Source organism: Cottoperca gobio, chromosome 1, assembly GCF_900634415.1.
Source record: "Cottoperca gobio chromosome 1, fCotGob3.1, whole genome shotgun sequence".
NCBI lineage: Eukaryota > Metazoa > Chordata > Actinopteri > Perciformes > Bovichtidae > Cottoperca > Cottoperca gobio.
Window position 1 is genome coordinate 746398 of NC_041355.1, and position 27968 is coordinate 774365.

Consider the following 27968-nt stretch of genomic DNA (forward strand, 5'->3'; position numbering starts at 1 on the left):
TTTCCTGGCTTCAGGGAGTCTCTCGTCCGGTACATGAGCCCTTTTCCCAAAATCTCAAATTGTTGCTTTAAATGGTTGAACAAAATGTTCTTCGTGTAACTGAGCAGTTACAGAAATAAGATGACATGTCTGTGCTCACACAGCATCATGTGGTTCCATGACTCACATGAAGGTCATCAATCATAACACCACTGAAGTTAAAATACGAAGTATTAAATGAGTGTTAAAGGGAATCAAACAAGAGGCTAACACAGTGGTGCTTTGAGCTGCACGCTAACATCAGCATGCTAACATGTTGATGCTAACACAGTGGTGCTTTGAGCGGCACGCTAACATCAGCATGCTAACATGTTGATGCTAACACAGTGGTGCTTTGAGCGGCACGCTAACATCAGCATGCTAACACAGTGGTGCTTTGAGCGGCATGCTAACATGTTGATGCTAACACAGTGGTGCTTTGAGCTGCATGCTAACATCAGCATGCTAACATGTTGATGCTAACACAGTGGTGCTTTGAGCTGCATGCTAACATCAGCATGCTAACATGTTGATGCTAACACAGTGGTGCTTTGAGCGGCATCCTAACATCAGCATGCTAACACAGTGGTGCTTTGAGCGGCATGCTAACATCAGCATGCTAACACAGTGGTGCTTTGAGCTGCATGCTAACATGTTGATGCTAACACAGTGGTGCTTTGAGCTGCATGCTAACATCAGCATGCTAACATGTTGATGCTAACACAGTGGTGCTTTGAGCTGCATGCTAACATGTTTATGTTTAGCAGGTAGAATATTAACCATGAACGTCTGAACCACATGTCATGACGATGTAATAATTGTTTAGACGTCTCACTAAAAGTCACGAATGTGAACCTCATGGTGGCGCTAAAGGAAAGGTAAAAGAATAGTTTGATATTTCAGGCTGGACCAAAGTGCTGGATCGACCTTAACGTGGTTCAAAACTAAAAGAAGCAAAGCAGTAATATATTTAACTTTTGTTAAACAAGTTTTCTTTTCATTGAAATTAAAGAACACAAATTCATCGCAAATTAAAATGAAGACCAAACTAATTAAAATGTATGCTTAAGAAGTTACAAATGTCTCGTCAAAAATGACAAATGTTCTTTATTGTTTAACATCAGATTGAGTTTGTGATTTAGAGTTTACCTGGTAAACACCTTCAACACCTGCAGCATCAACAGAAAAACATTCATTCTTAGCAGCAGGAAGGTTTCATAACTACGTTTATATTTATGCAGTAAGCTGCATATTTATTATGTTGTGTAAGTTGTCTTTAAGGACATGATGAAAGGACAGAGAGGTAGAGAAGTCCGAGGGTTTTACATTAGGAAGTCTCCAGGTAGAGCAGGTGAGTGTGCACCTGTCAGCTGGAGGAGTTCAGTGTTTGGGTCCCGGAGAGTTCTGCACCCGAGGGTGTCCCCCCAGGATCTGCTGCGAGGGCCTGAAGGGAAGGTCGTACAGCGGGACACCCAACGCCTTCAGCTTCTCCTGACAGGTCTGCAGCAGCTGGTCGTACTCCTGCAGGTTCGTGCACCACACGTTAGTTCATCCAGCTGATTACTGGAACCATTAAATCGATGCGTGAACTGACCTCACAATCTCCAGCCAAGTCGCACTGGAAGGCGTTGATGGCGACTTGTTTGGACTCAAATATATCCTGCAAGCAGGAAAAACACCTTCAGATGTTTGTACTTTAACACATCACACCAATAAAAGGAATAATAAAAGTCCATCTTAATTACAAAGAATGATTACAAGACCAAAGTCTAAAACACACTGATGATTCCACTGTTGTACGGGCGTGAGGCAGGTTTAGAGAAGCTATGACATAAAGAGGCGATGGACAGATGAGTGTGGATATGAACACGAGGATTTGCTCTATAATCTTTTATTTATTCAGGCTAGTGCAGATTTAAAAGCTGAAAGTCTCAGTTTAATTACACGTATGTGATGTTTAGTAGTTGAAGGCAGTTTCAGCATTTACTCGAGTTAATAAGTCCACGAGGAAATGTGATGTACTGAAGCAGCGTACGTTCTGGAGACATAAACTAAAGTGAAGGAGTGTAGTTCTCCTCTTTCATATTGTACGCTGGTGACTACAAGTTGTTTTAAGGTTGACTGAACACCATGAGCGTTCAGGAAACAATGTTTTCCTGGACTTTATTCTCATTATGAAATACGTGCCAGTTGTTCCACGTGAGGTTCAGAAGTAAGACTGCTACCTTACAAAATGTAGATATTTTACGATTAAACGTCAAATTATGAAAGACTCATGAGTTCAACACATTTGTCCATCAATGAGCTTAAAGTTCTGCAGAATCTGATAGAAAATTAAAGGCAGACGAGACTAATCTAGGCTTGAGTTGGATACAGGAGTATATCGTCTGCATAAAGGTTGACATCATAGGTCTGAGTTGGAGTGAGTATATTGTTCATTGATATGTAAAAGACGATGGACCGAGAACAGAACCCTGTGGTGCCCCTCGGTTATTAAAAGGGAAGTTGTTTTGACACCGTCGGTGCAGACGTCCTGTGTTCCGTCAGACAAACGAGCCCTGGGCTGCACACATTTTAAAATGCACGTTTTAACTTGTGCAGAAATAAACTCGGACATAAAATCGCACCTCGACTTTGTTTGCTGCGCTGCTGCCGGCAGTTTGTTCGACCTTTGAGGCCGAGAGCGCGGCGCAGAGCTGAGCCTCCTTCTTCTCCACAGTTTCTGTCAGCGCTGCCAACTTCCTCTCCAGCAGCAACTCCTTCAGTCCGCTCCTCTGCTGTACGTCCAGGATGGCCTCGGTCTGCTTCTTCAACAGATCATCGCGCTCCTGCTGAACCTGACGAAAACGTTCACATGAATACCTGCCAGGCTGAATGAAGGGGAAACTTGTGGTGTGAGAGTTTACCTTTTCAAACGCCTGCAGCAGCAGCTCCTGCTCCACCGTCAGGTCTCTCAGCTCCTTATCAACGAGCTTCACGCGGGCTCTACTCGCCTGTCGGACACATTATCAGAGTTTTACTGTGTCCGGATGATGAAACTGCTGTGAAACGTCTACAAATGTATAAATTCTTTATTTAAAATAGTTTTCCTTTGTCTTTAACCTCCGGTAGTAATGAACACTAATGCATAAAACACTGAAACGAGAACGTTAAATAAGCTTAACTTTTCGTTACACGTTCAGAAAGTGATGTTCAATGTGTCACGATGCTTTCTGAACTCCGTGAACGCACCACCATCTTTGCCTTGGCCTGGTTGTAGTCGTGCAGCTGTTTGCGGAGCTCGGGCAGCTTCTGCTGGGCTTCCTGCAGAGACTCGCTCAGACGTTTGTTCTCCTGCTCAGCCGCTGAATGCTCTTTGTCCACTCGCGCCTGCAGCTTCTTCACCTCTGCGAGTTCTTCCTGCCACACAACAAACGAAGCAAGCGGCAAATTAAACAAGAGACGCCTAAAAGATTTGTTTTTCTGAACATCTACAGTCGACACTTATATGTGGAATTGTACATGACAAAGTCGTGGTTAGTACAACATAAAGATTCTCAAATAAACATTTGTGACTTTTATTGTATCGCCAAAAACATTTTTGCAAACTGATTATTTGAAGGTGAAGAAAATGTGTCTTAAAACCCTGATGGGCTGAAATAGACCCAGTGGTAAAAAATAAAACTTATTTGTGCATTAATTCACCTCTTAATGTAATAAATGTCCTAACATTCTCAAATAAATACAAATCATTTAATTCTACTCTGGAAAGAAGATTCATAAATGTTAAAAAGTCTTTGTGAAACAATTAAAATACAAAACATTATACATGCATAATGTAAATGTAGTTTAATTTAGCTTGACTGAGAAGCATTATTTATTTAGAGACATGTATTATGTAGTTATGAACAATGTGCTGTGAACATTTAATACTTTAACCCATCTGGAGAACGAACACCGTTGACTCCAAACGTTTACGGCGTTATGTCCTGTAGAAACACTTTTCATGTGTTGTGCTTTGAGCTGCTGGTCCTCCGTCAGTAGCTTCTTACCTTCAGCACCTTCTGGTCCACCAGCAGTTTACTCTGAACAGCACAGTAGTACTCCTCAGCGCCTCTCAGAGCTCTGTCGTGCTCCTCGATCAGACTCACAACGCGACTTTTCATTCTGTCCTCCACTTCGTGAACCTCAGCCCGCCGCTTTCTGTCCTCCGCGTCGATCATCAGCTGCATCTTCTTGTGATACTTCACCTCGATTTCTATTTGAAGGGCAACAGAATTGATATGTTTATTACAGTTTATGACAGCGGTTTTGTTTTTGTTGATTGTTGATTGAGCTTCTTCACCTTGGATTCTTCTGTCGTAGTGGTTCGTCAACTCCATTAACTCCACCTGGTGTTTCTGTTGTGAATCAAAAGGCGAGCGGTGTGTGAGATGCTCACTTACACAGATACAAGTGTAAAAACGAAGGCAGACTCACCAGCTTGAGCTCCTTCATGCAGTTGTTGTTGTGGAGCTTCTCCTCTCTGAAGTCTGCCTGCAGGCCGTGCACGTCTCTCTGAAGCCCGAGCTCTGCCTCAGTGTGCTGGTTCTGGATCAGCGAGGTCGAGGCGACGCCGTCCATCTTCCGCCCAGAGATGGTGTTGTGGTGTTCAGACAGGACGTGCTTCAGCTTCTGCTTGTACACCTGGACACGGGCCATCACGTGAGGTGTTAGGATGTGAACTTCATGCACCAATCACATGGGATTCAAAACTACTTGTGGACATTATGTGATCAAAACCGTGAAATGCAAAAGAAGTCCCGCAGTAATTTGTGGCTGTGTGTGCGTGCAGCTCACAGTGATCTCCACTCGGTGGCGCTCCTCTGCCTCCTCTCTCTCCCTGTGTCCGTTCCTCAGCTCGGCCCTCTTCTCTTCCAGGCTCCTCTTGGAGATTTCCCAGAAGGCCTGGATCTTGTCCCTCTCCAGCTGGAAGTAGCTCCTCTCCTCCCGCTCTCTGTCCAGCTCCTCTCGCAGGCGGATGATGTGCTCCTCCAGCTGGAACGTTGCAGACAGTTTGTGTCAGTTTGTGGGGCCGGAATAGATGATGAGCTTTTACTGCACACAGCAGAAGATGGCATCGCTCCTGTACAAGACTACTTTTACCAATTTGTCTTTATTTGTATTAGTTGGAAAGGCAGAGAGTTTACTCCCAAGTAAAGATGTCCCAGGCATGTTTTTTTGTTTGTTGCTCCAGATCTTTTATTACTGAACATCTCCCTAACAGAGTCCCATCTGATATTCATTGTTGGTATATAATTGTTCACTTTTTCCATCATAATATGGCTGCACGGTAATTACTACTACAGTAAACTAACAATGACCTTAGTTTAAATTGATTGCAGAATAGCTTTTAGAAAACATATCTTGCAGCACGTTGACTTTGATGGTTGTCGATAACATTAAGTATTTATAGAGAAGAGAATCGGTGTGGATCTTTTGTGGCAGGAAGCTTTGAGGAAGAGTTGCACAGCCCGTCTTCATCTGCTGCAGTCATGCTTCACCATACGTGATGTGTATGCAGTGGGATCATGTTCATGCAGGTGCACAGTTCAGCCATTATAACCTGATCCTTTAGGTTACTCTGCTGATACACTCGTGCCAACATCATTTTGCACATCATATTTATAATGGGGAACATTTTACTGCACAATTACTTTTACTTTTCATACATTTTGCTGACAATACATACTTTACTTAAGTAAGGTTTTGAATGCAGGACTTTAACCTGTGGTGGTATTAGTACTTTTAATTAAGTAAAGGATCTGAGTACTTCTTCCAACAGAGGACTAATGTATTTTATTCTAAGCACTTTAGCCCCACAGTCAGCGTTTTATTTCACACAATGTGCTGGAGTACAGAACAATACTGTGTCTGTCCATATAGTGACGGACTGCCCTGTAGATCCCACGTGACAGTTTACCCTCCAACTACCTGAACACAGCTTGATAGTGTTGAGGCTAAAGCTAGTTAGCTGTGTTAGCATCGCCCCGCAGCTCTGACCTGATCCTTGGACATCTCATCCGTGGAAAGACCGTCCACCACGGCCGACGACTTCCCCTTCACGGCCTTTTTGCTTTTAGTCTTCGGAGGCTGGAAAGAAAACACATCAACATTTTAGCAACACGATTAAAGCAACTTTCAGTTAACTGACGTAGCCTAGCTAACAGCCTCCATACGAAGCAGATATCTGGCTGATGCTAAGCTACGACATGCTAACAACACTCCACATCAACACTACGGACTCACATGAAGGTTTACTCACCATCGTGAAGTAACGTGCAGGCTCACAAATATCGGTAGTAACAATAAACTGAAGTTAGCCTGTTAGCTAGCTAAGCCGCATTCTCGGCTACATGTAAACGAAAGGCGCTGTCATGGCAACGTCGCTCTTCCTCACTTCTTCTTCTTCTGTTGTAATTCTGCAGCCAGCTCAGAACACGCTCGTGTCAAGCTCGAGCTGTCACATGAACTTCTGTTGTGTTTATTTAAATATATGTCTTTGACATTAATGGATGTCAGATTTTGAAGGTAAACCTTTTGATGTGAGACTTTATCAGATACATAAACATTGTTTTACATAAACTACTGTGAACATTGCTCAATATGTTTTGTGATATTCTGTTCACTGGTTTAGACAGAAGCAACTAGCATCACAGTTGTGTAGCTGTCGGCCATTTGTATGCAACAAAAGGAGCATTACAAAATCATCAAGGTTGCATCAATTTATTGTCACTAATTCTACAACAACACAGAGTTGCACAAAGAAATGCTTCACAAGAAAAAAATGTTTTATTTTAATGGCGGCGTACAGAGGATGTCTGAGGAAAGAAACTGCTCTGTAGTCTGGTGGTACAGGAGTGGATACTTCTGCATCGCTTGCCAGATGTCAGCAGGAGGAAACGGGCTGTTGCTGGGGCGGGTGTTGTCTTTAAATATCCTTTGGGCTCTGTGCAGACACCTCTTCTCACCAATATCACTGATGCTGCACTGGAAATAATATCAGATTAAAAGATAACTACATTCCTTTGGATTCTGGATTTTGGGCCAGGGAATACACACACTCCTCCCTGCTGTGTCCTCCAGCTGGTCGCTTGTTAACAGTGCTGTACAGAGCAGTGCTGTACAGAGTATTACTGGGGGGGGTGCTTGTGCTTGGCGTTTCACTGATTCTTGTCCAGTAGTACGGACTTTCAAAATAAGACTCCCTCCCTGGCTGCTCCTCAACATCTTCTATCTCCGCGTAAATCACCTCGGGTGCAGTTTTGTCCATTTTGGGGTTTCTCTCTTCTCTGTTTTTAGAGCAGAATCTCAGGATTAAAGTCACAAAAAGCAGCATCGCAGCAACCACGACTACACCAACGGGTACTTTCCAAGAGTCTGGTTGGTGGTTCTCTGCCTCTGTAGTGATTCCCTTCTGGCCTGGTCCATCGGTTCTTGGTGTAACTGGTACATTTCCAGCTTTAGGGATCACGGGGCTGGGATCTGATGTCACTTCCAGATATACTCGAAAATCATTACAAAAATACGTCGTAGTATCAAATGATGTAACATTTGTTATCACCAGTGAATTATCTGCCAGGGAACCATAGCGTCTGTCTTTTTTTTTCTCGAGGCCATTTTTAATGGTGACAAGAGTCGCCCGGTCACCAGACAGATACCGGCTCCATATGACATCTCCTTTCTTGTGAGGACAGGGAAGTGTAGCCACCGTGTTCTGCAGCACAGTCTCTTGATGAATGTCTGTAAAGTAAAACGGCAGTAATGAGTAAAACATTTTGGTAAACGTCTGCAGGACCCCAACAGCCATGAAAAGCTCCACAGTTATTCTCACGGTGTTTTCCTTTAAAAGAAATCTGGTTACATTTCTTTTAAAATGAAAAAGAAACGTAAATGTTACCACTCAGGACGCTGGAACGGTTTGAATGTTCCACTGATGTTGTAAATTGGTCAAAACTAGAAGAAAAGCCCCAGTCTGAACAGGAAACATAAGGTCTGTGTCCCTGTCCGTGTCCCTGTCCGTGTCCCTGTACGTGTCCCTGTACGTGTCCCTGTACGTGTCCCTGTACGTGTCCCTGTCCGTGTCCCTGTCCGAGCTCAATAAACGCTCAATTATTTAATTGACACCAAAATGAATTTGAGCAACAACCCCAGACGTATAAAGATGTTGATTAAAAACAAATAGATGTTCTTACCAGCAGAGCTGAGACAGAAGCTTCCAGCGACGAGGACAAAGTAGAGAGGAAACATCTCTGCAGCTTTGTGGACCTTATTGTGTGACATGCGATTAAAATACAGTTTTATTTTGATCTAAGAGGAAGTTCTGACGAATGGAGTCAGAAATGAAACTGGTATTACTGCCTGTTTTCCTCCTGCGGCTCATGTAACTTACAATAACAATAATCATTCTTTAAACACCGCTTCGTTTTCTTCTTTGTATATTATATTTAATAATAACAAAGACCTTATTAATTAAATAAACTACCAGATGCATTTATTTATCAGTCGTCTCAGAAACCTGCGGCTGAAATGTCATGTGTTCATTTCTGAAACGGTTGGAAGATGTTCTGTTTCTATGCACATGTAGAGTCTGCGGTCTTCTTCAGGTGTTTCACGGCGCTCTGCAGTCTGACCGCTCTGGCAGTCTGACCGCTCTGGCAGTCTGACCGCTCCGCAGTCTGACCGCTCCGCAGTCTGACCGCTCTGGCAGTCTGACCGCTCCGCAGTCTGACCGCTCTGGCAGTCTGACCGCTCTGGCAGTCTGACCGCTCCGCAGTCTGACCGCTCCGCAGTCTGACCGCTCTGGCAGTCTGACCGCTCCGCAGTCTGACCGCTCCGCAGTCTGACCGCTCTGGCAGTCTGACCGCTCCGCAGTCTGACCGCTCCGCAGTCTGACCGCTCTGGCAGTCTGACCGCTCCGCAGTCTGACCGCTCCGCAGTCTGACCGCTCTGCAGTCTGACCGCTCCGCAGTCTGACCGCTCTGGCAGTCTGACCGCTCTGCAGTCTGACCTCTCCTACAAACTTGAGTTTAATCTGCAATGTGAATAAATGAGTCAGTTCCTATTAATAAGAGGAAATAATGTTCTCACGATGCCGTTTCCATTGCTCAACTTTATTCCAGACATTACTACAACACGTCGCCTCCTGTTAACCCAGCAGACAAAACATGGCTGTTTAAATAAAAATATATTATTTACAATCTGCAGCGTGTCAGCTGTCGTCGGCTCGGATGCTTCTATGACTTGTTTGTGTCGGTCGGCTGGCTGATCTTTGACAAATCCCCAAACGACACGTTGGCCGATCCTCGCCGCGCCGGTCGGGCCTGACAAAGACAACAAAATGTAATGAAAGATCTCCTCTGCTCGTGAATCTGATGGCGTCAGGATGGATTCATTACAACATCAGAATCCTGATGCACAGTGGAACTCTGGGAGTTGTAGTGCAGAAACACCACAGCAGTCAGGACGGCTTGATACCACGGTTCATATAACTGATAACACATCTAAAAAACATCGCGCTCAAACTCATACTTAATAAAACTGCTGCTGCCTTTTATTTGAACTTTTTCAGCAAATTTCAACTTTGTTCAGAAGTTTACATCTGAACACTTAGAATAACAAAAGGAATTATAATTCAAAGTACTTTCTACAACCAGCGTCGGATTGTTGCGTCCCTCGTGCTCCGTGCCAACAATGGAGACGTGCAACAACAAGAAGCTCGAGGACTGGGTTGCGTATTGGAGGTGAACACCTGTCGTACCTGAGACTCGTGAGGCTTCCAGCCAATCATGTAGAGGATGTCGAAGGTGGCGGGGATGGAGCCGTCCTCGCTCGCGTACATCTCTGAAACAAGTTCACACAAACGGACGATCATGAAGCAGAACACCAGTTTGTTTTTATCTTTTGATAAAGCTCGGCTAGTAACATTTCATGAAACCTTACATCTCAGAGGGAAATATTGTATTTGACTACATTTGTCTAAATATGAATAAACTAATAGATCTTTATGTATTATTACAGATGAAACTACAGAAAGTGATTAAATCAGCTCCACCTTCACGGCTGCAACATTAAAGATGATGAACACATGATGTTTTAGTACTTCAATGTTCATCCTTTTGTATTTACAAATAAATAAGTTTTGAATGCAGGACTTAAATAAAAACATGTATTTATTTATTCTTCCACCGCTGAAAACTGACATCATGTGACGCTGCGAAGAAAGACAACAAGGCGAGTAACCCTTCCACTCTCTCTTCCCTTTCTGACGCCACTCTGAACTCTGAACTCTGAACTGTGAACTGTGCGTGTGAGAGACCTCAGCTAAGAAAGAGGAAACGTCTTTATTTTTAACCTGATGAGTCAGAGGGAATAAAGATTAACAGAAACGCAGCAGGTCAATAAAGTCAACCAAAGAAATGAGAACCAAGAAAACAGAAGTATCAGAAATGAAGTAACTCCACCTAAAGGAACAAACCAAGTTTGTATGAGCGCACGTTGGTCAGCTTTTTATTATCGTCAACAAATCCCCCAAAAAGCTTTTCTGCTGCGAGCCCATTGGTTCCCACTGAAGACATTAATCTTAACTCTTTTAATCTTTAGTCGTTTCTTAAAACATCTGCTCTCTGTAGTTTTTATCAAACAAACTTTGGGACTATTTTCAGCGGCGGATGAATCCATATTTGGTGCTGTAGTGAGTATTACAGCAGGACGGTGTGTGTGTGGTGGGTGTGGTGTGTGGTGTGTGGTGTGTGTATGTGTGTGTGAGAAGCTCACTGATGAGTTTTAATAGTTCCTGGAGAGTAATGCAGCTTTAAGAGGAAGGAGATCACTCTGCAGTGCGGCCATGACTAAATGCATAATGTAGGAAGGACAACTGAACATTGATCTTATGTCAGAAGCGTTTCTACGGCGGCTGCTGAAGCCGAACATCGAATACGAGCTTGTATGATAAAGCTTTATAAACACTCACCTTTATAAATAGCTGCTGCTGCTAATATGGTGTCTCTGTGCAACATCGCTCTCCTGTTCCAGGCACAGTTACTCTCACCCATTCCTGCACAACATGGAAATACAAGTTACAGATCAAGAGTCAGTCATTTAACACATTTTAATAAAGTGCAATTAACACAACGTCACAAATATGATCTAGAAACATGTCGTGTTGTCGCCCAACAACGGCAGAACCAACGTTTTAAAAGCTCGTTAATGCAACTTCGAGCTTAATTCCAGCAAACAAACCAAAGTAAAGAGTAAAGCTGACACTGAGAGGTTCTGCACGCTCACAGCTCTGATGTCCGGCTGCATCCGAACTCTGCAGGACGTTTCACAGCTTAAACACTTTCATTCACACGTGAACACTTTGCACCTTGCAGGTCGGCCATGACTTCAGTGATCCCTGGATAATGAACCTGAACTTCATCGATGTCCTGAAACAGTCAAAGGTTTTATTTAATGACTTTAAACATCTTTAAGCAGTGTGTGTGTGTGTGTGTGTGTGTGTGTGTGTCTCACCACAGTGAGCATGGTGAAGCCGGCCTGGCCCAGCAGGTTGCCCAGGTCTGTGACGGCGGTGTATGGGGAGACGTGGGGGGAGAAGCCTCCCTCCCTCTCGGTCTCGGCGAGCTGGAGGGAGCACCGCAGCTCGTACAGGGTCTCCCCGCCCACCATCGCCCCGATGAACACCCCGTCCGGCTTCAGCACCTGGTGGATCTGAGAGGAGGAGGAGGAGGAGGAGGAGGAGGAGGAGGAGGAAGGAGAGGAAGAAGAGGAGGAGGAGGAAGAGGAGGAGGAGCAGGAGGAGGAGACAGTACAACATCATCACTTCACACTCCTTCCTGTGGATTCACAGGTGAGTTAACGCCTCAGACACTGAAGAACTGAGAACATTTGAAATAAATAAGGAAGCCTGAAGTACAAGTGACTAAATGTTGCCTGAACACAACGGAGGAAACGACGACCTCCAGTGGAAGATCGGCAAAATTAAATATTCACAGATACAAAGTTTTCTCTTTCCTCTCACCTGTCGGAGAGCTCCAGGCAGGTCGTTGATCCAGTGCAGACTGAGACAAGAGAGTAAAGACATTAAAGACACTGTGAGCTAAAGATGGACAGTAGAAGCACTAAAATAAATAATATAAAGTCTCCATGTTAGAGAGCACAGGGTGAATATACAGACTGCATTACAGTGAACGAGTAGAACAAGAGAAACAAACATGGTGGTCGATCAAAAGGCTGCAGTTTTGTAGTGTTGTGGAAAAAAAACTTCAAATTTAAGTTCCAATTTCATTAATTGAACATTAATAAGAGACAGAAGAAGAAATGTGTTGAGAGGGTAACGTGTGACGCTCACCTCAGGCTGCTCACCACCAGGTCGAAGGTGTTTTCTTTAAACGGCAGAAACTCCTCGTCAGCGAGAACGCCATGAGTCGGGATCTCGCTCGCTCTTCTCCGTTTCTGAAGATCAGAGCCGTAACATAAGTTCATATCAGCATCAGGAAGTACTGATCACTTCCACCAGGGTTCATTCATATTTCAGCTCAGAACGATTAGAAAAGAAGAAGAAATGTTCTACACGCGAGAGCTTTACGACGGGAAGCCTTTCAAACATTCCTCTGGAGAATAAACCTGCACATCTCACAGCAGGAAGCTTTTAGGATTCGTTTGGACTCTCACCAGAGAGTTCTCCGAGACGTCCGTCAGGAACAAACGCTCCACGAAGTCCTGAGACACCAACAAAACAAAAAGACTAATTGTTTGGGCCACTGAGAACAGTTTCACGAGCATGTCATTAATTATTGCATATTATTATTCATTAATGATGCATTAGTCAAACAGAATAATATCAATGATAGTGTTTCATAGCGTTAATGTTCAGCTGGTAAAGATATTTTATATACTGCTGGGTATAATGAACATCTATATTTAATAATAATGATGTGAATCTGCAAACGTACAGCACTTCCCTTTGAGATGCAGGGGAGTCGAAGGATAAAGTACTTGTACTGCACCTTGCTTAAGTGCTCTGCGATGTGACTCTTTCCACCGCCGATGTCCAGAGCCAGAGGAAACGTCCTGAGAAGACAAAAGAAGGACCGGCGTTTGAGACGAGAGACGAGAAAGCAAACGTGTGCAGAAGAGTCGATGTGTGTGTTCAAGGAGAAAGCGGCCGTCTCGACATAAACCCACCTCGCAATGTCATACACCCGATCCGCCACTCGACTGCCAACCTGCAGAAGATCAAAGTGAGTGACTGAAGGTTAAAGCAGAAACATCTCCTTCACTCTGCACCTACACGCAGATCCTCTCTACGTTTCAGGTGTTGGAACGATGTCTGCCGAAAGAGCAGGAAGATGTAATGTGGATTTAACATGATCCAAAGCTTGCAAAACAAAACACTTCAATTATTATTTAATGAGGGCTTTCAGTTGTATTTAAATGTACTTTTATAAAGTGTTTCTTTTGCACTTCAGTGCTTCTGATGTTTCACTTTGAAATGTTCTGCATGAATAAACTTACCTGAAAATGGAAACACCTCAAAAGAATGATATGAATCACTGTATTACCTACTTATATTGCATTTATAGTTTAATTATAAAGATGTGGGATCTGAGCTGAGTGTAAAGATTATTGCTCATTTGTGTGCTTTTAATTCAATACATGTTATACATGTCATATACTTTTACTTTCAGGGGTCACGAGGTCGATCATTGGGGGCAAAACACAAACAATTATACAGAAAATAAGAATGTTTATTAAGTAATTAATATTGTAAACAAAGCTGTCAGATAAAGCAATATTCCCCTCTCAGTGTCTAAGAATAAATAATTAAGACTTGTGCACAATGTTTTCAGATGTCTGTCAGGTTCGTACCTCGTTCCTCAGGTAGTCGTACTGGTGTCCGTCCTGCAGAGATGCTGCCCAGTTCTTCTGCCTCTTCTTCATCTCCCTGTTGAACACATTCATGGTGCCTCTGCCCGACGCTGACAGCCCTCTGCGGGGTTCAGACCTCAGCCCGGGACGGTGTCTGCAGCAGGAGGACATGCTCCAGCTCCAGCTCCAGCTGCCGGCTGAGGCTGCAGGAGGGGAGCCGGCGCTCTGCAGGACTCTGCGACACACTCCGCTGCTCATGGTGCTGCTTTAAAGTCCAAATCAACTGTGGATTAAAGAAGATACTCTGAACATCAGAACATTGTACAACAGCTGAGCTGACTTCTTCCTGTCCTCCACACTGAGTGACCTCAGGGAGGAGGAGGAGCGAAACTGTGGAACTGGATTCTACTGGGATCATTGGAAACCATGGAACTGGATCACAGACTGGAACTCCGGTTTCTAATAAGTCTGCAGCTTCTTATTGTTTTCAATAATATGTGATTAATAGTTCAGTCCCCAATTCACCAGGTGACTTCACATGTATTTATTTTTTATCAATCAGTAATATAAAGTAGAATATTAAGTTTATTTTAAATAAAACAAAGAAAAGCTAAAAGATTATCATATTTTAAAAGCTGGAACCAGAAAATGCGCATTCATACGCATTTTTTGCTTATCAAATTAATTTTAATTTTACCATTAATTGATGATTAATTTTCTATCATTCAACTAATCTATTGTTGCATACAGATATTATAGAATTGTCAATTAATACTTAATTTATAACAAATCTATTGTGCTTGATTAAAACATATATAATATATATTATAATTATAATATATAATATATTTCTGATTAAATGACTAAAAACATAAAAACTAACAGTGTTTTTGATTGCTTTTACTTTACATCTTTAAAATACGGAATTATATTGTAAATATATAAATCTTAAATGCATTCACAAAATATTTTCAACAACTGTTAACAATGTAATAACAGTTTTTGAGTGTCAACAGAGGAAAAGTCAAATGTTCGCAGTTATGTTTGCTAGAAAGTGTTTTGTAAAGCATCTGAATTCTCGTTGCGCCTTTCCCTCGTTTGTCCCACTTCGCTTACCTTACCAAGAAAGGGGCGGGAAGATAGAAAGGTCACGGAAGAGTTGCATGCTGGGAAAACACGTGTAGCAGAAAGGAAGAGAGGTAGTGGTACAGATTTATGATAATTGTTAATGTTAACGTTGTTATGAACTGATTTATCATTACATTTCCACAGCTACATGTTCGCGGGGGTGTGTTGCGCCAGCTGTTCTCTGGTTTTCCCGCCCTTACTGTCTGTCTTCACTGTTCCGACATTTTGTTTACATGTTTACTGAAACGACAGTGATATTTACAAGTTCCAGCTGCAACTAATGTGTATTTTCCATCATTATCAGTGATGGAAGTGCATATAAATGTTTGCATTTATACTTTACTTTAATATTAATGCATGTATCAATAATTATAATGATATAAAACATATGATTCTGATATGAGCTATTCTGCATAGTGAGTACTTTTACTTTTGTAAGTGTATTCCAATGCTTTTGTACTTGTAACCGAGTATTTGCACATTTCTAATGAATATTCTTCCACCACTTTGCAGTCAAGTGATTGTTTAGTTTGTTATGAAGCAAAGAAAAGCAGAAATACTTAAATCACAATAATCCTCATCACAGTGCTCGTTGTCCATGTCATCCAACACTGTGTCCCGTCTTTGTCAGGTGACGCGTGAAGTTTGCCACCATGTCGTCCAAAAAGAAGCAGGGCGGCGATGAGCGCTTCCTGCGGGTGCAGAAGGACCCCAGGTTCTGGGAGATGCCCGAGAGAGAGCACAAAATCAAGATCGACAAGCGTTTCCAGTCCATGTTTCACGACGAGCGCTTCAAGGTGAAGTGCACGGTGGACAAACGAGGCAGACCCATCAACCAAACCTCCACGGAGGACCTGAAGCGCTTCTACCAAGTCTCCGACTCAGAGGACGATGAAACGAGCAAGAAGGCGGCAGAGGGCAAGAAGAAGAAAAAAGTGAAGGCGAAGCCGGCGAAGGCTGATGAAGAGGCGAAGAAAGGAAAAGCAGTGCAGAGCGGAGATGCTAAAGGAGAGCCGCTTGAACGTGGCGTGAGGGTCGTTGAAGAGGGTGAGTTCATGTTCACTGATGCAGGATGCTTTCATGTCATCTACACGTGTCTTTGCAGTTAAAAGTTATTAAAACACAAATGAAACACCTGATATGTCAGAAGGCTTTTGCATTATTGAGGCTCCTGTTGCTCAAAGCTTCAAACTGAAGGGGGTTAGTTAGAACGGGAGTCTGTCGGGGGCAGATTTCAGTATTTCTGCACAATGTTAAATGTTTGCGTCGGCGTGGCGGCGGCCATAATGCTTCTGTTGCTTTCTGCACGGTGATCAGTGTCCTCAGACGATGAAGAGGATGAGAAGCAGCAAACTGCGGAGAGGGATGATGTTGACCTGGGAGACAGTGTCACGGACGGCAGTGAGGATGATGAAGGTGATGAAGAGGACAGCGATGATGATGAAGAAGAAGATGATGAGAGTGAAGTGGCGAGCGGATCTGAAGAGGAGTCCGGTCTGGATTCGGAGGACAGTGACAGCGAGCCGGATCTGGCCAGAGGGAAGGGAAACGCAGAGACCAGCTCAGATGAAGACGAAGATGGCGATGTGGACGCCATCCTGAAGAAAGAGGAAGAGGAGATCGAACACAACTGGGGCGAGCTGGCCAAAGACGCTCCACGGACCGACGAGGTGAGGTGGGGGGGGGGGGGACACTTTTACTGAGTAAAACCTTATTTTCAGAATCTTTTGTCCTTAAGGATCCGAGTGTTGGCTACACAGATTATATATTTATTATATGTTCATTAACACACACTGATGTGCTTACTGACCGTGTGTGTGTGTGTGTGTGTGTGTGTGTGTCAGGTGTCTGCTCGTCTGGGCGTCTGCAACATGGACTGGGACCGCATGAAAGCCAAAGACCTGCTGGTGCTGTTCAACTCCTTCCTGCCTAAAGGAGGAGCCGTGCTGTCCGTCAAGGTGACGCCAGAGAACGAGTCGCATATCTGCATCTATTCACTCCAGTGAACGTTTCAGGTGTTTGTTTTTGTATTTCAAATCAAGACGTGGGTCAAGTAAACAGCAATGCATCATGGGTATTGTCTTAGATCTACCCGTCAGAGTTTGGGAGGGAGAGGCTGAGGGCGGAGGTGACGCAGGGGCCGCTGGAGCTGAAAGCTCTGCCCGACGACTCGGAGGACGACAACGAGGAGGAGAGGTGTGTGTGTGTGTGTGTGTGTGTGTGTGTGTGTGTTGTGTTGAGTTTCCTTCCTCTGGATCTGATGTGTGTGTGTGTGTGTGTGTGTGTGTGTGTGTGTGTTTTGTGTTGAGTTTCCTTCCTCTGGATCTGATGTGTGTGTGTGTGTCCTCTCTCAGAGGTTACAGAGAGAAGATGCGGGACTACCAGTTCAAGCGGCTGAAGTATTTCTACGCTGTAGTCGAGTGCGACTCGACCGAGACCGCCGGCATCATCTACCAGGAGTGTGACGGCTACGAGTACGAGAGCAGCTGCTCCGTGCTGGACCTCCGGTGAGAGGAAGTGAAGCTCTAACCGACGCTAACGGCTCTGGTGAAGCAATGATTTCATTGGTCCTTTTTTTACAGGTTTATTCCTGATGACGTCCAGTTTGACGAGGAGCCCAAAGACGTGGCCACGGATGTGAACCTCTTGGCCTACACGCCCAAACTGTTCACCTCATCTGCCAACGCAACGTCAAAGGTAACAACCGAGGGGTTCAGATGTGGAGAAGACCTACAGACGGCCGTTAGAGATGTTTGTGTTCTTTATTTACCTGCACAGAGAATCTAGTTTCATACACAACGCACTCGAGTGCTTAAGTATTTCCATCTTCTGCTTTATACTCCATTACATTTATCTGACAACTGAAGATACAAATACCTCCTGGTGTTATTATGGATGAAGATGAGACTGTTGGTCCCTGACACTGATCGTTACAACATCACGTCGTGCTGCCGTCGCCTCGACTCTCTGACGGGAACTTTACTCTGAATTTCACAATAAAAGCCCTTCAGATGTTATTAGAAGTCGTCCTGGTGGATCAGTGAATAAAACGTTATCCGTGTTAAAGAGCGCAGCAGCGTGATGAGTAATATAAGATATGTACCATGTGGTCAGAGTAAAGGTCATAACAAGGTTTAATAACTGACCTTCATCAGTGTCCTCATGTTGTCTGTCATTGCTTTTATAAATCAGTATTTGAATGAATGACGACCGATACAAACTGATGTCTGTGTTCGACCCATCAGGTGCTGCTGACGTGGGACGAGACGGACAACGACCGCGTCACCGCCCTCAACAGGAATTTCAACAAGGACGAGCTGCTGGCCATGGACTTCAAGGCCTACCTGGCCTCCTCCAGCGAAGAAGAGGGGGAAGAGGGAGGGCTTGATTTCGGAGAGCAAGAGAGTGGAGACGAAGACGCAACAGCAGAGGGTGAGACAGAAACTGGAGACGCATTAATGTGGAGCAACGGGAGAAGATGCAGCGCTGAGGGGTCATGATGTCGTTTGGTGTTTGTAGCTTCATTGGCAAAAGAGCCCGTCGTGGAGATGAAGGTGGAGAAGAAGAAGCAGAAGAGCGAGGAGCAGATCTCCAAGTACAGACAGCTGCTGAAAGGCATTCAGGACAAAGAGAAGAAGCTGCACGAGGACAGAGACATGGGGATGGAGATCACCTGGGTGCCAGGTGCGTGTGTGCGTGCGTGCGTGTGTGTGTGTGCGTGCGTGCGTGTGTGTGAAGCTGTATTATGAGCTGTTTTATCTGCAGGGCTGAAGGAGACGACGGAGCAGCTGGTGAAGAAGAAGTTGGAGGGGACGGAGCAGCTGACGCCGTGGGAGGAGTTCTTGCAGAAGAAGAAAGATCGGAAGAAGCAGAAGAAGTCTCAAAAGAAAGAGGCGAGTTGAGCAGCTGCATGAATCTGTGTGTGCAGAACGATGAAACGCTTTCTGACGGACGTCTGTTTTCATAACTGTTAATGTGTTGGATCTGAGCAGGAGCCTCGTTCATGTTTACACATCGTAAAGCTCCACATGTTGTCACCACCTGGATCGGAGGTGCAGTATTCCCTCTAACGTGATGTTCCCACAACAACTCTGTTCATTACTCGTCTTCGTCCTCGTCTTTGTCAACAGCACAGAAATATGACTCTCGCTCCGATCAGTCCTAAAGTTCCTTCTGTAGTTTATCAGCTTTATATTTCCTCTGGTCTCAGGGAGAGGATGACGAAGAGCTCAGTGACGACGAGCTTCCTCCAGACGTCGACCTCAGTGACCCTTTCTTCGCCGACGAGCTCGCCGCTGCAGGTAAGTCGCCAAAACATCAGTCAGCTGTTATTACTGAAGATGATTCAGTCTTTGAGCTACATTCATACAGAACGCAGACTTATCGAGATGGTTCCGCAGCACGTAGACGTCTTTTACACACGCATGTGATATTTGTGTCCGCAGACAAGAAGAAGAAGAAAGGGAAGAAGAAGACGCAGGAGGAAGAGGAGCGGACAGCGGAGGAGGAAGAGGAGCTGGAGAAACAAAAGGTCTGAGGAAGAAAGTCGCAAAACATTATTTAATAATCAACCGTCGTTTGTACATGAAGACTAAACGTGTGTGTGTGTGTGTGTGTGTGCGTGTGCAGGCGGAGATGGCTCTGCTGATGGAGGACGACGACAAACACAAACACTTCAACTACGACAAGATCGTGGAGCAGCAGAACTTGAGCAAGAAGAAGAGGAAGAAGCTGCTGAAGAAGGGCGACGAGAAGCTGGAGGGCGACGACTTCCAGGTCTGTCTGAGGATCCAGATGATCTCTCAAAGATGATTTAGCTTCAGTTGATATTCACTTAGCTTCTATAAGCAGGATGTAGGAAACGACCACAGTACGTACGTTATGCTTCTGGATCACGACCAGAGGACGTTTGTAAGAGATGAGATGAAAGTAACTTAAAGTCGCCGTGTAGTGAAATAAAATCCTTTGCTTTTGATTGGACCGCTAAAAAGTGGGCGGGGTTAGAATGTAGTGTGACATGGAGCCGCAGCGGCCTCGTCACGATCGTTTGTTAAAGATTCATAAGTAATGTCGGCGTAACAAACCTTCTCCCGTCTGTCCAGGTGGACGTTAAAGACGCTCGTTTCCAGGCCATGTTCACCTCCCACCTGTTCAACCTGGACCCGTCTAACCCCAACTACAAGAAGACTAAAGCCACGACGAGCATCCAGGTAGAGAAGCAGCGGCGGCGAGGAGAGGAGCAGCGCCGGATGGAGGACTCGCTCGGTGCTCAGAGCGTCGCGCCCACACAGGGGGAGGCCGCCGCCGGGGAGAAGCGAGTAAATGACTCTGACGCTCCAACACTTGAAGGCTCCTCGAGGAAATCGATGGACCCCAGTTTGTCGCTGCTCATCAAGTCGATTAAAAGCAAGACGGAGCAGTTTCAGGCTCGGAAGAAGCAGAAGTTTGTGTAGCGTTCAGGCGCCGCTCGGCTTCCTGCTGTTTTATATGTTTGTACAGGAAACGATCAGATGAGGAAGGAGTCTCTAGTAAAGAAGTGAATCCTGGTGACGTGTTTTATTTTTACACTCAGAAGAAATGTTTCACAAAGTTCTGTTGCATAAAACAGTGACGACCGAGCAGAACCGAGCAGAACCCGTCCCACTGAAGACGTGTCGGCTGCTCTGGCTCTCGGCTCGTCACCATAGCGACACTTCTTCTTCTCATTCAAATCATTTCAGCGTATAAAGTTAATATTTTCCAGTATTTGGATCAAGAAGTGATTTAAAGTTTATCCAGTCAGAGTGTTGACTCCGCTCGTACGGGTCAGGATATCAAAATGTTCTAATTATTATTATTACGATGTCAAACACTTGAATCAAACTTCTTTACACATCACGTACTGATTAAAGCAGATACACGGTGTGGTCGGGGATAAATCAGCTGCATTATTGACGTCTCCTGATGACTCAGCTTTAATATGAACCCTGGACCATCAGTAGCTCGTGTTAAGTGTTAACTACGGTTAGAACTGGACGCCATGCTGTATAAACATCCTGACTGACAGCTGAGCGTCACGAGGTCTTGTAACGCGCAGATCACCCGTCCTGTGTGAAAGGCTCCTACGCTCCGGGGTATTCAAAGACAGCGGCCGCTCCCATCCCGGTCCCGATGCACATGGACACGACGCCGTACGCTCTGCAGACGGGAACATAAGAGAGGAGCACTGAGGAAACTCGTCCCAACACTTCAACACGAGTCGTGCGTCATCAGTTTCTCAGACGAACCTCCTGCCTCTGCGTCGGAGCTCGTTCAGCAGCGTCACCACCTGTCGGGCGCCGGTGCAGCCCAGAGGGTGACCCAGAGCGATGGCTCCTCCGTTAGGGTTCACCTTCTCCAGCGGGATCCCCAGCGTCTCCACACAGTACAGCGCCTGAGCAGCAGGGAAGGTCCACATCACTAGGATCAACGCCTCGAGGTTACAGGTTACATCCTTCAGACATTTGTGTGAAAGTGACCTTTGACCTTTGACCTCAACATTCTAATCCGTTTATTATTGAGTGTTTGTACCAAATGTGAAGAAGATCTCTACAGGAAGTCATAAAATATGTTATTAAATAAGAAAAAATATAGTATGTCATGAAAAGTTATAGAAAATATATATAATATTATACCAGTATAAGTACAGTTTACTTATACCAGTATAATATATTATACTAGTATAATATATTATACTAGTATAATATATTATACTAGTATAATATATTATACCAGTATAATATATTATACCGGTATAATATATTATACCGGTATAATATATTATACCGGTATAATATATTATACCGGTATAATATATTATACCGGTATAATATATTATACCAGTATAAGTAAACTGTACTTATACCGGTATAATATATTATACTAGTATAATATATTATACTGGTATAATATATTATACCAGTATAAGTAAACTGTACTTATACCGGTATAATATATTATACTAGTATAATATATTATACCGGTATAATATATTATACCAGTATAAGTAAACTGTACTTATACCGGTATAATATATTATACTAGTATAATATATTATACCGGTATAATATATTATACTAGTATAATATATTATACCGGTATAATATATTATACTGGTATAAGTAAACTGTACTTATACTGTACTGTCTGTCCAAACGTCTTCATAAGCAGCTGACATGTCTTCACTGTGTTTGCGTCTTTATGGGTGTGTGTGTGTGTGTGTGTGTGTGTGTGTACCTGACTGGCAAAGGCCTCGTTGATTTCAAACACGTCGATGTCGTCCACAGTTAGTCCTGAGAGCAGACGGGCCGAGTTATTGAGAAGCACTCTGATAGAAGATGTCGACGTCCGTCTGTATATTTGTATTTATGGAGTCACTCACCAGCCTGCTTCAGAGCTGCAGGGATGGCGAATGCTGGTCCAATACCCATGAGATCCGGAGGGACCCCCACCACGGCACTGGCCCTCAGGACCCCCAGCACCGGCAGACCCAGAGCCTCGACGGCAGACCTGCGACCAATCAGCACGGCCGCTGCTCCGTCACTCACCTGGCTGGAGTTACCTGAGAAGAACCGGTGTTTTAAAATCAGCCGTTCGCTTTATTCTTATTAAGTGAATAATATCTAATAATGTGAATACATGAAAGAATAAATATTATAAAATAAATGTGTACAGGAAACAAATGTACCAAATAAATACAAAGATATGTTCAGTGTGTCGTTGGCGGTGAACAGAGGGAGGAGGTCCGACCTGCCGTGGTGCTGCCGTCAGGTTTGAAGGCCGGCCGCAGTTTGTTCAGACCCGCCAGAGTCGTTCCCGCTCTGATCCCGTCGTCCTTGGCGACCGTCACCTCGCGCTCTTTACCCTCGTCGTCCACAAACCTCGTGATGACGGGAACGATCTCCTGCTCGAACACACCGGAGCTCTGCGCCCGGGCCGCTCTGTGAGCAGCAGGTCAGAGAAGTTAGAGCTTCAAACAACAACAATAATAATATTAACAATAATATTATTAACAATAATAATATTAACAATATTAATATTAATAATAATATTAACAATAATAATATTAACATTAATAATATTAACAATAATAATATTAATCTTTTCAAAACATGTTACAAAAAATAAAAGCAGATAAAGCAAAAGTAAAAAATAAAAGAACATCACAAAACATTAGAAGATTTAATTAAAAATGATAAAACAAGGTAATAAAAACATTTATAAACATACAAATATATATAATATACATTTAGGATCTGAGTAATTCAGCAGATTAATCCTGAATGAAAATAATAATTAGTTAATATTAAAAACGAGCTTCAACAACAGCTTTTACATTAATGCACGAGGAATAATAACAATAAATGATTATGATGCACTTTAACTGCACGACTTTAGTGCAGCAGTGTTTCCACAGAGGGCGTTCAGGACGTCCCGGCTGCAGAACAAACTTTGTGCCGACTCACTTCTGCTGAGAGCTGAGAGCGAAGGCGTCCTGCTTCTCTCTGGAGATCCCAAACTTCTCTGCGATGTTCTCTGAGGTGATTCTGCAGAAACAAGGAACAAATTAAATCTTTTACAGAATCAGGAGCAAACAGTGAAATCAAAACATTTTGTAACATAAGAAGAAACTTCAGATTATATTAAACTAGTTCTGGGGGGTCACGTGTCTCACCCCATCGGGATGATGCAGTCTCTGGCTTTGTCGTTGTCCGTCAGCCTGGAGCTCAAATCTCCGGGATCACCGATCGAACGCAGAGACATGCTCTCCGTGCTGACACACACACACACACACACACACACACACACACACACACACACACTCAGTTTTAAACATTATTTCCTTTTACTTGTATTTTCTCAAAGCTGGAATGGTTAATAAACTGACCCACATGCGAGGCCCAGGTCAAAGGATCTGCTCCTGATGGCTCCTGCGCACACACACACACACACACACACACACACACACACACACACACACACACACACACACACACACACACACACACACACACACACACACACACACACACACACACACACACACACACACACACACACAGTCAACACTTATTATTTCTAAGTTCTGAAGTAATGAGTGAAGAGTTTGTACCTGCGATGTTAAACAGAGCCTGCAGTCCAGAGGAGCACTGTCTGTTGACGGTGTAGACGGGTACCGTGTCTGGAAACCCGCTGAAAGGAAGACAGAGCAGTGAGACAGGCTGTGAGACACAGCAGTTAGACAGGCTGTGAGACAGGCTGTGGGACACAGCAGTGAGACAGGCTGTGAGACACAGCAGTTAGACAGGCTGTGAGACAGGCTGTGGGACACAGCAGTGAGACAGGCTGTGAGACCGAGCAGTGAGACAGGCTGTGAGACACAGCAGTGAGACAGGCTGTGGGACACAGCAGTTAGACAGGCTGTGAGACAGGCTGTGGGACACAGCAGTTAGACAGGCTGTGAGACAGGCTGTGGGACACAGCAGTGAGACAGGCTGTGAGACCGAGCAGTGAGACAGGCTGTGAGACACAGCAGTGAGACAGGGAGTGAGACACAGCTGTGAGACAGAGCAGTGAGACAGGCTGTGAGACCGAGCAGTGAGACAGGCTGTGAGACAGAGCAGTGAGACAGAGCAGTGAGACAGGCAGTGAGACAGAGCAGTGAGACAGGCAGTGAGACACAGCTGTGAGACAGGCAGTGAGACAGGCAGTGAGACAGGCTGTGAGACAGAGCAGTGAGACAGGCTGTGAGACACAGCAGTGAGACAGGCTGTGAGACAGGCTGTGAGACACAGCAGTGAGACAGGCTGTGAGACACAGCAGTGAGACAGGCTGTGAGACACAGCTGTGAGACAGGCAGTGAGACACAGCAGTGAGACAGGCTGTGAGACACAGCAGTGAGACACAGCAGTGAGACAGGCTGTGAGACACAGCAGTGAGACAGGCTGTGAGACACAGCAGTGAGACAGGCAGTGAGACAGAGCAGTGAGACAGGCAGTGATGATGTCTGACCTGAGGAAGTGAGCCACTCTGGCCATCAGCGCCCCGGCGCCGGGCTGCAGCACGTTACCTGCAGACAACATTTGGTTTAAGATGTAGAACAGGTGACGAGTGTTTGTGCTGCTGCGAGAGAATAACAATAAACAACTTCCTGTCATGAAGTAAGTTTAATAAAATGTTTAAGAAATGAGGATCAATGGCAGCAAGTATTCCCTGATGGTCTCTGAATACTTTAACTTCTTCATTTATTCATATTTGCATCAGGAACTAGTTTCACACCCAGAGGTGGTGGAAGAAGAAGTCGTAATACTACAGAGACTCTGTAGAAAGGTCCTGCATGCACAATGTTACATCTCGAGTGTGAACGTATAAAAGTATTTGCATCAAAAGTACAAAAACTAAAAGTACTCCTGATAAAGAAAGAATCATGTCTATTATCACATTTAATTATTGTGTTTTGTAACTTAAGATGTCAAATAAATGTCATGGAGTAAAAAGTATAAAGCAACTAATTGGAAATACTCAAATAAAGTACACACACACACACACACACACACACACACGCACACACACACAGTAAAGAATCAAAGTCTCTCACCAACACAAATGTCTCCCAGCTTGTCGGGGGAAAGTCCAACATCTGTGAGCACAGCTGTCATCACTGCACTCAGCAGCTCGTCAGGTGTTGTGTCCTGCAGGAACACGTTCAACACATCACATCAAACATGATGATCTTATAGAATATGATGCATTGATGGAGATTACACTACCAACAGGATGTAAAGGAGGGAACATTAGAACAACCTTAAACATGTACAGCAGTAACACACAACACACACATTAATGCAGCAGGAATATTAATCCAGAAGCATCACATGTACTGAACCTCACAGGGAACATCTCACTGCACAATGACTACTTTTACTGATAATAAACTTCCTCCACCACGGAGTACAGCTGCACCACAGTTGGTGTTTTTCTTCCTGCATCAGCTTCATCGTGACTTTCTAAACTTCAGCACACCTGCGGATGAAGCAGTTTTAAAACTGTTTACTTTAAACGCTCCTCTCTTCGCTTTCCCGACAGCAGTCCTCATTCCGTGAACCACCACCACGTCCTCCGGGCTGCTGCTGCCCGCCGCCCCGCACTCCGTCCTCCATGGGTCCCGTCTGTGTTCAGAGGACCCGGGGGGGGACAAGTGGCCCGAAATGATTCTTAATCTCTGCATTACGACGACAAAACACCGGAGTTTAATATCTGTGAGGTTCCACAGCTGCAAACAGCCTGTAGTTTGTACTTTGCTCTCTGCTGTCAGAAGGACGGAAAGCGCGGAGGGACAAACTGCAGCGAGTTGAGTAAACCGTTTTTTCCCTCTTCAAACTTTATTGAAACAACATTCGAAATACAAACATTGCAGACACAATGGTATTATTTATAATAATAATAATAATAATAATGATAATACCAATAATAATGATAATACCAATAATAATAATAATTAATATTAATAAAATATAATCAGAGTAAATAAACTTTAATAATATAATTTTTCCATTCAATTTAAACCTTTATTTAATCAGTCTCCTTGAGATTACAATCTAATTTCCAAGAGAGAAAACAAAACTTTTAAAATGACACAAACAGCTACACAATAACAAGGAATTAACAAGTTAAAAGAATCATAAAAACTAAAAGAATCAGATAAAGAAACTTTTTATTTTCAAAGACAATGCACAGCTGTAGTTTACAGTTATTTAATATGTGTGCGTGCATGAGGGATATCTAAGGCTAAGAAGTCACAGGATCGTGTTCTGTAGCTGTTAGATTTTAATTTGAGAGAAGATATGTGAGGTAGCTTCAACCGTAGACATTTGTAAAAAGAATAACATGAGATGGATATTTCTTCTTGACTGTAAGGAGGTGGAATTATAATTTAAAAAATACATTATTCGTGTTTAAAGAGTTTGTTTTAGACATTTTGTGGTGTTTATACATTTAAGAGTCTTAATATTCTTTAAATTCACAAAACAATCCAGTGAAATTTGGTGTAATAAATGTTTTACTACATATACACTGACCAATAAAGTCTTATTGTTTAAACTATCCATAATATTACATCATAATTTATTGATAATGTTATTATTATATCAATCTACAATAAAAGTAGCTCAGAATTGTACTTGAGTAAATGTACTTGTACTCTGCTCGAGATCCCAGCTGCTGTTTTTAATTCTGCTAATGTGGTGGATTCATATCAGAATAAAAGCTCCTTTAATGGGTTCATATTAACATTCATCGATAAAGAATATAAATAACAATTCAGAATCGAACTTTAAGAAAACACGAGCGTCTGCAGGATGAACAGAACAAAGTTTTACATCTGAACCTTTTATTTCCAAATTTGTCACAACACATTCATAAGGCCACCGACTCACTGCACATTCTGGTTGGAATCAGATTACAGGAAACAAAGACATCCAAAAATATGTTTCTTCAATATAGAATCATATAAAACAGTTTGTTCCTCCATTTTCAAAGAGTAGATGAAGAAGAAGAAGAAGAAGAAGAAGAAGAAGAAGAAGTGCGTCAGGACACAATCACGGAAATATTTACAGGACTGCAACATTAATGAAACACTGAGTCAGGATGTAGTACAAGCATGTCATGTTTTTCAAAATAAAAGCACAGGAGTTGTTGACTTTTTGTTGGAGTGACGTCTGAGGAATACCGCTCTTTAAATACAACACAGAAAAGTTACAGTTATAATTAAAATCCTTTCTGATTCCTGTTATACTGCAGGATGCTCAGGTAGAATTCCATGTGGATAATGTGTGAAATGCACCTTTAAATGACCACATTTCATCAGCGAAGAAGACAATAAAGAGCACCAAAGGAAGGTTACAGTATGTCGGAAG

General features: G+C 43.7%; 5 protein-coding genes across 8 annotated transcripts; 1 reads left to right on the forward strand and 4 right to left on the reverse strand.

Annotated features, from left to right (window-relative positions):
• Positions 1-1102: 1102 nt before the first annotated feature.
• LOC115004484 (dynein regulatory complex subunit 4-like) lies at positions 1103-6442 on the reverse strand. The gene is made up of 11 exons (XM_029426155.1): positions 6302-6442; positions 6040-6129; positions 4837-5034; positions 4477-4683; positions 4343-4397; positions 4050-4255; positions 3250-3417; positions 2925-3011; positions 2646-2855; positions 1613-1678; positions 1103-1539 (listed from the first exon to the last, which is right to left on the reverse strand). The coding sequence occupies exons 1-11, from the start codon at positions 6302-6304 to the stop codon at positions 1399-1401; spliced, it is 1431 nt and encodes a 476-aa protein (XP_029282015.1). The 5' UTR covers positions 6305-6442; the 3' UTR covers positions 1103-1398.
• A 306-nt stretch (positions 6443-6748) lies between these two features.
• On the reverse strand, positions 6749-8588 carry LOC115006461 (uncharacterized). Its single transcript, XM_029428728.1, has 2 exons — positions 8232-8588; positions 6749-7779 (listed from the first exon to the last, which is right to left on the reverse strand). The coding sequence occupies exons 1-2, from the start codon at positions 8317-8319 to the stop codon at positions 7055-7057; spliced, it is 813 nt and encodes a 270-aa protein (XP_029284588.1). The 5' UTR covers positions 8320-8588; the 3' UTR covers positions 6749-7054.
• A 541-nt stretch (positions 8589-9129) lies between these two features.
• On the reverse strand, positions 9130-14501 carry ndufaf5 (NADH:ubiquinone oxidoreductase complex assembly factor 5). Of its 3 annotated transcripts, none has more exons than XM_029428509.1 (11): positions 13909-14488; positions 13225-13265; positions 13047-13110; positions 12712-12759; positions 12389-12492; positions 12059-12098; positions 11551-11748; positions 11405-11465; positions 11009-11092; positions 9797-9879; positions 9130-9359 (listed from the first exon to the last, which is right to left on the reverse strand). In XM_029428509.1, the coding sequence occupies exons 1-11, from the start codon at positions 14164-14166 to the stop codon at positions 9273-9275; spliced, it is 1068 nt and encodes a 355-aa protein (XP_029284369.1). In that variant the 5' UTR covers positions 14167-14488; the 3' UTR covers positions 9130-9272. The 3 variants fall into 3 exon arrangements, 2 of the variants coding, with proteins under 2 accessions (XP_029284369.1, XP_029284361.1); XM_029428501.1 differs by having other exon boundaries at positions 12993-13110; positions 13909-14487; XR_003832049.1 differs by lacking the exon at positions 9130-9359 and having other exon boundaries at positions 9830-9879; positions 11323-11465; positions 12993-13110; positions 13909-14501.
• Positions 14502-14977: 476 nt separating this feature from the next.
• On the forward strand, positions 14978-20582 carry esf1 (ESF1, nucleolar pre-rRNA processing protein, homolog (S. cerevisiae)). Its single transcript, XM_029458802.1, has 14 exons — positions 14978-15107; positions 15668-16083; positions 16354-16706; positions 16881-16994; positions 17123-17232; positions 17391-17543; positions 17619-17733; positions 18282-18468; positions 18556-18720; positions 18802-18929; positions 19247-19337; positions 19482-19567; positions 19666-19812; positions 20139-20582. Exons 2-14 carry the CDS (start codon positions 15690-15692, stop codon positions 20487-20489), a joined length of 2394 nt encoding a protein of 797 aa, XP_029314662.1. The 5' UTR covers positions 14978-15107; positions 15668-15689; the 3' UTR covers positions 20490-20582.
• On the reverse strand, positions 20566-26389 carry acaa1 (acetyl-CoA acyltransferase 1). 2 transcript variants are annotated; one of them, XM_029427087.1, is made up of 12 exons: positions 26108-26389; positions 25652-25745; positions 25066-25123; positions 24167-24246; positions 23942-23984; positions 23729-23827; positions 23520-23600; positions 22804-22994; positions 22436-22615; positions 22291-22346; positions 21303-21448; positions 20566-21213 (listed from the first exon to the last, which is right to left on the reverse strand). In XM_029427087.1, exons 1-12 carry the CDS (start codon positions 26279-26281, stop codon positions 21138-21140), a joined length of 1278 nt encoding a protein of 425 aa, XP_029282947.1. In that variant the 5' UTR covers positions 26282-26389; the 3' UTR covers positions 20566-21137. The 2 variants fall into 2 exon arrangements, with proteins under 2 accessions (XP_029282947.1, XP_029283020.1); XM_029427160.1 differs by having other exon boundaries at positions 26077-26208.
• Between the last annotated feature and the right edge of the window lie 1579 nt (positions 26390-27968).